A 12960-nucleotide genomic window follows, 5' to 3' on the forward strand; every position below is an offset into this window, starting at 1 on the left:
CATTGAATAAGTTTAAGTCTTTCACTTTCCTGGTGCATATACCTTAAGCACGAATCCAATTTTATTGCCTGTAACCTAGCAGATATTTGAAATCAATCATAAGGCCAAGGTACTTTGACAATATGAATTTGTGACAATATCCTGATGAGGATGCCAACATATTTAAACTGCTAATATTATTGATGCTGCTTGTAAATGAAAAATGTAGAGAAAACTGGAAGAATTAGGTCTTCAAGGAAATTAATTTTCCAAATTTGATTCACACCTTTTCTTAATCAAAATTATGAATTGCAACACACTCAGTATCAAATATCATTTTGAGTCGTGTCATTCCTCCACCATGAACTTTGACCTGCCATAATCCAATACCACCTGTCTTTTGCATTTAACTAATTAGCATTATTCTTCATGAAGATTGCTAATTTCTAAATATTTGAAATTCATGATATCAAAGAATATTTTTTCACTGCATAAAATTCCAATTTTCCCCCTCCCCTGTGATACTTCCCCCTCCCCTGTGATACTTCCCCCTCCCCTGTGATATTTATTGTCCGTGGTCTTTTGAACATAGAGCAATATGCATCTTGAAAATCAAAGTCTTCACATTGTGGTGAAATATTTTGTTTTCACTTGTTTTAAAAAAGGCTGGTTGTCGGTTTTCTTGCGAATTGGAACCAGGTTTGATTGTCACTGTTTACAATGACCCTACACAAAATCTTGCACAACAATGAATGATATTGCTTTGATAATTTACGTCTTTGTCTCCAAGGTGCTTTCTGCCTGAATATATATATTCATTTGACTGTTCCCAAAGGAGGTCATTACGTAACATCAGTTTATAAGAAATGTCACTTTAATTTCCTGATTGTCTCACTTACTTTGACAAGCAATCTTCTCACCAATGTCAAGGTGTGCGGAAGCCTATCAAGATAATAATTCTCAGTATTGTGTGCCTATTGTGGCAGAAAGTAAGAAATGAGACTATTGTATAAATTAGCAGTGTATCCGGCGATATCATCTGTTGGTATCATCAGTGTTGACAATTTAGCATATACAGATAATTTTCAAATGGCTCGAGTCATTCTACTTTGTGTTTCAACTGCAAAACTATCAAAATTTGCTTATTTTACTTGATTTTCCATAAACGGGTTGGCTCTCACTGAGCATTGGGTGGTGTGTAGGTATGACAATGCTGAAAATGACACGTAGAAGCTTTTAGAGGCTTAATTTACAGAGGTTATCATGTCTAGAATAGCAGAATATTATCATTTACTTTCACCATCTATAGGGTGCAAAATCTTTATCTGCATGACATCAAAATGCTTCAAAATTTAAATACAATGACAGCTTGGATGTGCAAAAAGTGGATACAATAATAGTATGGAGGGATAGGGATAAAGAATAAGAAGTCATAGCAACTATCCATGCTTTGAGTGTTTTTACATTGTGATGTAACATATAACAGATAAAATAATAATTATCATGGTAAATTTAGAATTTTTCATGCAGACAAACTGTTATTAAAAGTGTCATATATTGATTTGAATTTGATGGCAAGCAGTGCAAGCAGCAATTTTATCAATCCTACATTGCATTGCCATGGTAACAGGTGACTTTAGAAATCTGTACAATCTCCAGTATCTCAGTTGGTATGATCATATTTAGTATTGCCTGAACTGTGCATAATATTTAAAAAGTATTTGTATCAACTCAAACACAAGTCAAAGCACCAACGCCTTAGGAGTGTGTACAGAATGGTACAGAATGGACAAGACTCAATGAGTCACATCATTTATAAACTTTAAGCCAAAGATCAAATCTACCGATCTTTGATTGTAAGACCATCTCTCTAGCCTCATATAAAATCCTGTTGAATACCCAACTTGCAAGGAATTCCTACAGCTCTGACTATCCTATCATACTCCCATGAAGTGTCTGCTACAGCTAAACACTTGTTACCTCATGTATTATACATTTGTAGTATTTCCAAATGCTAACAGTATAAACTGCTTTCCTGCAGTGAAATAGACACCCATGGTCCTGCTGCAAACCCTGCCAGTCTGGCTGTCATGTTTTGCTGTCAATTTGCGGTCACCTTGCCAATAAAAGAACCCTGAAACTTATTTTGCGAGTGTACACCTAGCAAGGCAGTGCAACTCTACACTTTCCATAGTTAGCAATAGATATGTAACAAAACATTTTTTATATGGCTTGATTTGCCAAGGTAATAGGTACATTAAAAGTGAAAGTTTCAACTTTTGTGCATGTTTTGTTCAAGGAAACATTAAAGCGCTTTCTTTCATAATCAAGAATGAAAATCAAGGGACACATGCAAATTTTTTGAGTGAACAATTTAGCCCAAATTCACTGATATTTGAAATTCAAAATAGCTGCAATGCCCTGTGTTATCCTGATGGCAGGAAATTACATTTCTCTTTCCACACACACACACACACACACACACACACACACACACACACACACACACACACACACACACAATTCAAGAAGGAATTCCAGACAAGCTAAAGAACAAAATATTGTCTAAAAAATTGTCCACAAGGTGCACTCAACCTTAATTGCTTAATTGAGAAATCAATGAGATTGTCACAAGATACAAATAATGTCAGCTCATAAATAGCAATCATTTTCTGATGGTCTATTTTGATCCATGTCTATAATTTCTCACCCATTGCTGCATATCCTCAAAATGTTTTCATTTCTTCATAGATTTGTTAGCAACCACTTCATCAAGAAATCCCAGTGGAGATACAGAATCAGACAAACGAATAGCTCTTGGTGATATTGAAATCTCAAAGGATGCTACACTTGAAGACTTGAAATGCCAAGTAATGACTCTACCACAAATGATAGAAATATCTCCACCCACTGTCAAGTTTGTGAGAATTCGACTTCTTGAGAACAATAGACCAACACGGATTCTGAGAAACTTGGATCAGACTTTGAAGTGAGTCATCTTGCTGTTTAGACCAACAGGGCAACAGTCATAAGGCAGGGCAATAGTCATCAGACAGAGCAATAGTCATGTGACAATTAAGGCAACAGTCATCAGGCAGGGCAATAGTCATCAGTCAGGGCAACAGTCATCAGGCAGGGCAATAGTCATCAGTCAGGGCAATAGTCATCTGGCAGGGCAATAGTCATCTGGCAGGGCAATAAAGTCATCAGTCAGGACAACAGTCATCAGGCAGGGCAATAATCATCTGGCAGGGCAATAGGCATCTGGCAGGGCAATAGGCATCTGGCAGGGCAATAGGCATCTGGCAGGGCAATAGGCATCTGGCAGGGCAATAGTCTGCATCAGTTTGCGTCACAGTTGTAAAACAGAAGTGGTCCTGGTTGACATCTTTTGACACTCAAATGAAAGATCAGCTTGACTCGATGGAACCTAAAAATGAAAACCTAATGTTACATTCCAGTCTACTATGCCTGTTGATGCCCAGATGGCACATTATAATCCTTTATTACACCTCACGTATTATTCAGGTACTGTGATTGGCTGAGCCTTACTCACGTGATATAGAACGAAAAGTGATAGAACATGGCTTAGGTGATATAGCCCTGTCGCGTGCGCTGATATAGCCCTGTCGCGTGCACTGATATAGCCCGCTACCACGTTCTGGAATACCGCGCGTCGTTTCTGCGCGTACGCGTACCACATCATCGATCGCGTACATTTGCTCGGTATTTTCTGTAAAGCAATAGCTTTTGAAAAGATAAAAGAAATTAGCTCGACCTGAAGTAGATGATATTTAGTAAATTAAACGAGAAAAGCTTTAACAACACTATCTTTGATTTTAGACGTTACTTCAACTTCATGTAGCGTTGCGATCGAGCAACACATAGAACGTTTCACTGTGGCGAGTCTCGATCGACACTTGACTGCATTCTAAGCAAAGTTTCAAAAACAAAAGTGTTTGTTCGGTGTAATAAAATTAATAACACACGCCAGCACGGGCAAGATCACGATTTGTTGCCTGCCCTCGGGCTGGTGCTCATGACGGTAATATTGATGATACCCTCGCCTTCGGCTCGGGCATCATCAATATTACCGTCATGAGCACCATCCCTTGGGCGGGCAACAAATCGTGATCTTGCCCTTGCTGGCGTGTGTTATTATTTAATTACAACCCAATTAAAACACCCAGTTCTGCCCACTGATACCCAGATGGCACATTACAATTCTTCACAATCCAATTAAGACACCCAGTTCTGCCCAATGACACCCAGATTAATTACCCAATATTATCACGATGAATACCCTGTTGTGTAAAGTAAACCATTTCTAACCGACATGTTCTGTTTTGTTTCTCAAACAGAAGACAAAAGCTGAGCAATGGTAACAAGCTCTGTGTTCAAGTTCTGTCACAAGAAGAAGACCTCGAGTAAGCTTTCTCATCAAATCATTGGCCTTAACCCTTTCAGCCCATTTCCCTGTATATAGGTCCACACAGACTTTACATAGGTCCCCATGCTGTACGTAGGTACCACACACGTTGTACACAGGTCCACACACTCACTATACATAGACCCACACATGTATATAGATCCACACACCCTGTACATAGGTACACACACTGTACATAGATCCACACACTGTACTGTACATAGTCCCATAAACAATTTACATATATCCACACACACATACTCTACATAGGTCCACAGACAGTATTATAACACACCTCATCCGCTGTCTGTGTTGTAATTCGCCAATTGATAGTCATGTGGGATGCGTTCTTTTTGTGCTGATTCACATAAACAACGTCATCAGGCATCATTTGTCGGAACTGTTGCCTGCCAGGCATCAGTTCAAAAAAATGATGCCCACTGACGTCAAAAAAAACATTGCCACGTGCTCGAACTGGAATATAAACAAAGATATCATCTGCAGCCGAGCGAAACGATAGTCGAGAAATTTCTTGGTTTATGCTACTTTCTGAAGAAGAACTGAATGCTCTGGTTTCCAACAAGGACTCGAAACGGACAAAAACGATAATCAAAGGTGCATTGAACGTGTCGCAGAAGTGTTGTGACCCTGTTTGGAAGAACTTTTTCTTGTCGAACCACTCCAACACATTACATGCATCAAGTTTTATGTATGGTACGTTCTTATACATGACTGCGGATGAGGTGTGTTATAAAACACATATTGACTGACCATGAGGGCAACAGCATACATCTTTCTTGGTCTTTTGGCCAGAGGTCCATATATCTTTCTTTCATGAATTTGACTTTGTTAGTGTACCGTCTATTTACTGTCTGTTCTGTGCTGTTTTGTGTCTATGTTTACAACTATTGTCTTACAAATTCTGACCTAGTGTTATTGGATTATGGATTGGTATGATTTCGATTATTTTTTAGCTCACATTCGGTGTACCAATGTGAGGTTATCGTATAAGCTGAATCAGTTCATTTGCATCTGATTTGCATGTCTGTATGTCTGTATATTTGTGGGTATGTGCAGATGTATGTCCGTCACACACAAAGGCTCCCATACCGCCAAAGCAACCATCTCAGTATTTGGTGTACAGGTAGATGCAGGGGTTGAGATGTGAATTTGTTCAAATGAACACATCAGTGTCAAAAATGTTTTTTTTTTCTGGTTTAAATATTTCTTGTTGTTTTTCTGGTTGTACTGTGCAGAAATCATTGCCATAACATCAACGTAGAATTTTCCTCCACTGAACAGATAGAAACAACATTTATTGTTGATCATTGGTAACCCATACTGGTATATACCAATTCTGATCAAATTTGAGCGACACCGTATAATTGCGGTATTTTTTAACCCCTTGGGCCTGTGAGTCACCCCAAACACAGACCCCTTCCCCAAAGCGGAATGTGTATACTGTACAGAGATCCACACACACTGTACATAGATCCACACACACATACTGTATAAAGATCCACACACATTGTACATAGATCCACACACACTGTACTTAATAATTCACACACACATGCTGTACACAGGTCCACACACCCTGTACATAGATCCACACACACTGTGCACAGGTCCACATACCCTGTACATAGATCCACACACACTGTGCACAGGTCCATACACACTGTACATAGATCCACACACACTGTGCACAGGTCCATACACCCTGTTCATAGATCCACACACACTGTGCACAGGTCCATACACACTGTACATAGATCTACACACACTGTGCACAGGTCCATACACAGTGTACATAGATCCACACACACTGTGCACAGGTCCACACACCCTGTACATAGATCCACACACACTGTGCACAGGTCTATACACACTGTACATAGATCCACACACACGCATACTGTACATAGGTCCACATACAGTACTATACGTAGTCCCATACACATTGTACATAAATCGTCACTCAGTATACATTGATCCACACATACTGTACACAGGTTCACACACAGTATTGAAAACAATGGAGGTAACCTACTGGTTAAAAGATTAATGCATAATGATGGTCTATGCATGTGCCTTATTTCCCAGAATGCAAGTTGTTGCAGTAAGTAGAATTTCCTCTGGAAGATATTGTGTGCTTTTTCTGTGTTTGTGCACACATGGAATATGTCAGCCTGAGTGAATGTAAATCTTGCGTACAATATTCAAATGAAAATTTATCTGTCATAAGAGAAAATGATATTCTTTTGATGAAAACCACATTCTGATAGACTGCTGTCACTTGTTAATACTTGCATATTTAGCAAAGTGTGTAGAGAGGTCCCATTGAATTTCATGGAGGGGTACTTGATACTTGACTAAAGCCTTGAAGTAAATAAATCATTCTCAGCAATCTCACATTGAAACCAGTGACTTACTACTTGGTGAGAATATTACAGTGGTTTTAAAAACCCAATAGCTGGATACACAACTTATATGTTTGGCAAAGCTATTTAGATACCGTTGTTCTTTCTAGTATACTTGTACATTCTGAAACAGAGAAATCTCATCGTTTTGTCTGTAATTATCACAAGATGAAGACAGAATTGCTGTGTTAGACTAACAATGCTTCTTATTGTGTAGTAAGGAGGCATATTTTCAACAAGATTAAATTAATTGCAGTTTCAAAAGTGGAGTAAAAAATTACACTGAAAACATGGCATAGCAGTTCATACGATAGGTATGCAATACAGTAAATGTACCTTGAATTGTATTTTCTAAAACTGCATTTCATCAAAAGTGCAAAACTTAAACTCATTCTCTTTCTTACAGTCAAAACTGTCTGGTGCTAAATATCTGCCAAAGGATGCCAAATACAAGGAGTTATTCTGCAGAGGAAGAGCTTATGTGGAACGTGTCACGAGGTGCTTCACCTGCATGGCTCAAACAGAAAATAGCCGATAAATATGCATTACCTGTTGAACATGTCAAGATTGCTAAACATGTGATAGAGAAGTTTGAATGGCTGGTTGTACAAGACATGGTTATTAATCCACCTGTGAGTATACAACTATGGCATGTCACTTAGTGTAATGTGATGTGATGTGATGTGATGTGATGTGATGTGATCTCCATTTCAGATAATGATAATTCCATTATTGCACTGAAAAACACAGGTAGTTTATCGGAATTTTTGTACAGTTGACTTTACTAGAATGGTACATTGTATATTATAAGTAACAATGCGTTTTGTATGGGATTCAAGAAAGCTTTGTCAGAAGTGGCCATGAATAGCAAATTTTACAGCCTTTAGTCAAACCTACAAACATTCTTTGCATCACAGTATAAGCAAATCCCTGCCTTATACCTTCAGTACTCAGCTGTAATCTCCCAATCCTCAAATAATCTGATTTAGCAGATATTAAGACAAATAATGTAAAACTCTTTTCTAATCTACAAACTGAAGATAAAACTGTTTTGTTTTTACAATGCACCGTTCCACTGTCTACTATAATTGATTTAACAGAATATTTCACTGTTTGCAGGTTGGTAAAGGAAGGCAAACCAAAGGAAAAAGGAAAAGTAATGTACCCAAAATAAATCTACGGCAGGCACCGTATCACCTGAAGGATGGAGATACCATTGGTGTATTGGTGAGTATGAAACAGATTTAGATCATTCTGTTTTATGGGAATTATTTCTCTAAATCAATACTGTCTGAAAATCTTTAGATTATAAAAAGTATATGCAATTTGAGTTTCAAGTTGTAAAAGTTTATAAACCTTAAATTACATGAATTAGGTGATTACATTATTCAAACTGTCTTGGGATGGCATAGATATTGAATGGTGCTGTAATGATTGACAATTTGGACAGCTGCAATGTGAAATGATGTGTTACAGTGATACTAATCATTAAATCTCATTAGTGTTGGTATCTGTGTGATAAGGCAAAGGCATCTGAGAGGTGTTTAAATAAAATCAAAATGTTGCATCATGAAATCAAATGATATCCTTGTTTGCTTTTGTGTTGCTGTTTCAAGATCAAGCAAAGTATACTTTTTTTATCTGCCGCATGCAGTGTGAAACAAGTAGGTCATAGGTCATATCAATTCCTGCAGAGTGTTGGCAACGTTGCATAAAGAAGTTTCAATACTGGTGATATAAAGTGTCTGTACAGGCAAATTTGGACAGGGCCAAATAGATCCAATGTAACAGACCAAAGATTAAATTTAGTTTCGTTCAGAGATGATTGCAACGCAAAAACATGCTGACGTAACTTTAATTCTATGTGACCTCTGACCTTTCAAAGTTCAAAATGGTGGGCTTGGATGACATCACAATGTTTGTACTGTTCATGTTTTTCGTATGCGTTTTATGCCAAGAAGGGCTAATATGACCGCTACGGACTATTTTAGTTGTTGGAGACAAATTGAGCATATTTTTACTGACGTACGGGCCAGAATCGGATACTTTGGCAGTGGAGAAATAATCAGTACATGGCGTTTTTAACTACGTTGTTGACAATAACATATACGTCTCTCCGATCTATTGAATCACATGGGAATCAGGCAACATGGTCTCATTTGCGGAGTAAAACGTGGTGGGAAAATGATGTTCTTACTACTAGGATGATTGGGACTGGATTGAAAACTGTCAGTAAATGTAAACTTGACAATCAAACTTGGTATTTATCTGACCAGGGCTGGTGTCATGCAGTAACACAGAGACTCGGATTTTGTATCGGCCCTAGACCCCCTTCCGGATCAGATCAACATTATAATGGTCAGACGCTAGGCCGACACCATACATTCAGACTGCTTCTATAACACCAACGCAGAAGTTTGTCAGTGTAGCGGCGACACAAATATGTCTGCCTGAACAAGATTTATATTGCCTTGGTAACTTTATAAGATATTTTGACAACCAGAAAAATCTAATTCTAACAAGATTTATAGGAATTTCAACATTTACTTGATAGATCATTAAAACTCAGTCAAAAGTCTATTTCTTAGTCACCAATTAAACATCTCTAGGGCCAGAGAAAAAAATAATTATTGTTCGTCAGATTTTTTAGCTCATATTTGGTATTGATATAAATACCAAAAAGAGCTTATATGGTGAGTCGATGGCATCTGTATGTCTGTATGTATGTAAGTGGGTAAGTATGTGCGGATGTATGTCCGTCACACGCAAAAGCTCCCATACCGCCAAAGCTACCATCTCAGTATTTGGTGTACAGGTAGATGCAGGGGTTGAGATGTGACGTTGTTCAAATGAACATGTCAGTGTCAAAAATATGCAAATGAGGTAAGAAAAAGGGGAAATCCTGCAAATGTGCAGGAGTGGTGGCAGTAACTGAAACAGCCCAAACATCTTTAAAGGTATGGCAATCGATCCCAGGGCCTAGGAGTGGCACATGTAAAACAGTGTGTGTCTTTGCATCAGAGGCGGAATAAACATTGAGTGTATCTATTTACCCAGAAAATCTTAATCCTGACAGCTATGTGTGTACGCAACATAGAGCATAGAGCCAGTCGACTTTAGGGACACAAAAAAACACGAGGAGCAAACAGGTAGAGGTTTCGAACACAATCAATGTACCCGGTACTTCACAAATGTCTATAACTCCGCACTTTGAACATAGCTCGTAATGAACAGTGGAAAGCACGTGGGACGTGTAGACCTATAACAGCCACTCCTGTAGTTTGTGCACATCGAAGATTTTGCAGATCAACAACTTTAACAGAAAATGGACCGACGTTTCCAACCGTAATTTTTACCTCCTTCGATTCAGCACAAAATTTTCGAATGGACTATTGATGCAGGATTACAGTCGTTACGGGTGGCAAATCCTTGTCGTATTGATGACTATACTGCGTAAGCAGTAACTAAATAAACTTTGCACGCATTTACGAGCACTGAATATTTTTACCGTTTTTAATCTCAAGCCGTCCGTATACGCGTATGACGGTGGCAAAACAACACAAGGAATCTGGCGTACATTATTACTGAATTACTTTGTCCAAAAAAATTGAGTTAAAACACCCAAATGCCGAACGATCATGATACAGAACTTTGCAGGTTTCTGGACTGAACGACCCCAAACCGACCGGACCTCAGTCAACTGTGCCGGCCCGACGTCTTCTCTATCAGCGTCAACTCAACCTTTCACTCTAGACAACTTTACCCAACAAACTGGGAATATACTAAATTTACCTTTAAAAATTCAACTGTGTATCGTATGAAAAGATTTTACCGGGGCCACGGGGCAAATCATAAAACCAACAAACCCCAACAGAAACAGTGGAATGATCATTAGTGTGCAAGGTCACTGTGTTATATGTCACGGTAAAAAATTCTAGCTTTGAAATTTCTAGACGGTACAAAAGACGGGGCAGAATAAGAAAAGATTACGACCAATGTGTAACTGCCGATGCCACAGCTGACTCTATAACTTTCAGGGGCGTACATTGGTATAGAACGTAATGTTGATAGCAAGGTAGTTCTGCGTCCAGTGATAAACACGATTCCCAATATACCACGGCTGTTGAAGTTGAGCTGCTGCCTTCGATCGAAAATTTTCAACACAAAGACATAATATCAATAATTTTGCGAGATTATAAGAGCCCGCTGTCTTCTCGCCTAATAGCTGCGATCAAGATTATTATGATAGAAGCAATTCACTGCCGAACACCTTGCTCTTCTTATACACAATGCGTAAAAATCCGTTATTCCTGTTGAGAAATACTACAGCAAATATCGCAATGTGAATTTCTTACTATCTTCCTCGCAATGATTTTTTGCTCCCGAGTCTATTTTATCACGGCCACTGGACCATTTCTGACGATTTTTACTAACAGAGAATCAGTTTACACTCATCGTGGAAACACATTGCAAAGACGTTCACAAAATTTTCATCACAGGACAGATTACCGTAATCCCCCTTTCAAAGATGTAAGAAATGTATAATGGGTTGTTATCTTGAAAAATCCCGAGCTGCAGCCGCTAACTACAAAATCCTTTTTCTTCCGAACAACTTCCCGACAACTTTACAAGCACACTCCGGTGATCACATGACGGTTGTAACCGTACATGTGCTGCCGCCATTTGAGAATCAAAGACTTCAAATCAAAAGTAAAAAATATAGAAAAAATATCGATATCCAAGCAATGTAAAAACGAGTATTTTGATAGGGTAAATTTATTGTATATTATAACAATGCCCAGGCTACTCGGAACAGCGTAAGATTATGATCTGAGTTGTACGAATACTACACTCACACTGTAGGGTAAAAATGGGAACTCAGATCGTTATATACTGCTTCTGCCAAGCGAACCGGTTAGGCTAAAGACTGTAAAATTACCATACATGGAATTATTGTTGCTAATTTCTGTAAATTTTGCCGACTATTCGTTAGGAATTGTCAAATTTCTTGAGTTTGTACGAAAACTATTTCAGGGAATGACGTAAGTTTCAAGACACGTGATTGCGAACGCAATATCGATATCGGGATAGAAAAGTCAGTTACAGACAATCGAGGAAGAACAGAAAAGTCTATTAATCAGCGAATTAAATGAATCCTAGGTTACTATGAAAGTAAAAAAAGGTAATGTTGTGCCCTGGTTGGGAAAGAAAAGTTGATAAAGATTTCAAACAAACGTCAGATAATATTAGAGCAAGTTAGTAAAAAACAAGCTCAGAAAAACGTACAGAGAAGAACGACATCACGGCGATCTTCAGACCTTTCATCATGTTTCAGTCTGAACGGTCAACATTTGATGCTATAGTCTATGGCAAGTGTCTCTTTTTGGACAACTCCAACAGAGATGAATGGATCGCGATTTAGTTTCATGGCCCGACCCGACAGGAAATAATGTAGCTTATGGGCACCTGTATAATCTTTGCCTGAACGTATCCAATGGCCGGCCACTGCATTGGCCTTTGACCGTGCATCGCCAGCAAACAACGGTTTTGGACGTCACGAGAGCAATTTTTCGCCGTCTGTGAGCGGTTGAGTGATTTGTGTAGGCATAGATCGGAATCGAGTTGATTTCGGCTGAAAGTAGTTAGAAAAGTAGTTTTTCGTGCTCAGTCCAAAATGGGTCCGCATGTCGCCGGTTTTGTCCATGTAACCGTTGGTCGAGTATTTTGCTCAGTAGATAGTAAGAATCGTTTATTCATTGTTGACATCGTAATCGATCCGATGTACACAACAAATGTTTGATCGTTTGCACCTTTGCGCGTCCCCTCGTGATTGGCAGCTGTTTGAACGCTTTCATCAATTGTTCTTTGTACGCTTCAACACAGCATCGAAGCAGTTTTGGCATCAAAAAGCAACTTAAAATGGAAAAAAATGAGAGAATTTCGCCAACAAGGTGATTCCACAAGTATTCACAAAACGTAATATGTTGGACAGTGCTTTAATTTACACCATGGTTCCTGAAGGATCCAGATTTTCGGGAGCATTCGTTGACGCTGCTACCATGTGCCACTCATGTTGGATTATGAATGCTCGGGAGATAGGGGGTATTTATAGGCTCCCCCTGCCTTTAA

General features: G+C 38.7%; 1 protein-coding gene across 1 annotated transcript in view; it reads left to right on the plus strand.

Annotated features, from left to right (window-relative positions):
• The window catches only part of LOC139139793 (ubiquitin carboxyl-terminal hydrolase 40-like), a 63032-nt gene that overhangs the window by 37078 nt on the left and 12994 nt on the right, over positions 1–12960 (plus strand). Inside the window, 4 exon segments of the mRNA XM_070708710.1 lie at positions 2731–2968; positions 4341–4406; positions 7238–7463; positions 7951–8058. Coding sequence (XP_070564811.1) covers positions 2731–2968; positions 4341–4406; positions 7238–7463; positions 7951–8058 — 638 coding nt within the window.

The sequence above is a fragment of the Ptychodera flava genome, chromosome 9 (assembly GCF_041260155.1).
Source record: "Ptychodera flava strain L36383 chromosome 9, AS_Pfla_20210202, whole genome shotgun sequence".
Taxonomy (NCBI): Eukaryota; Metazoa; Hemichordata; class Enteropneusta; family Ptychoderidae; genus Ptychodera; species Ptychodera flava.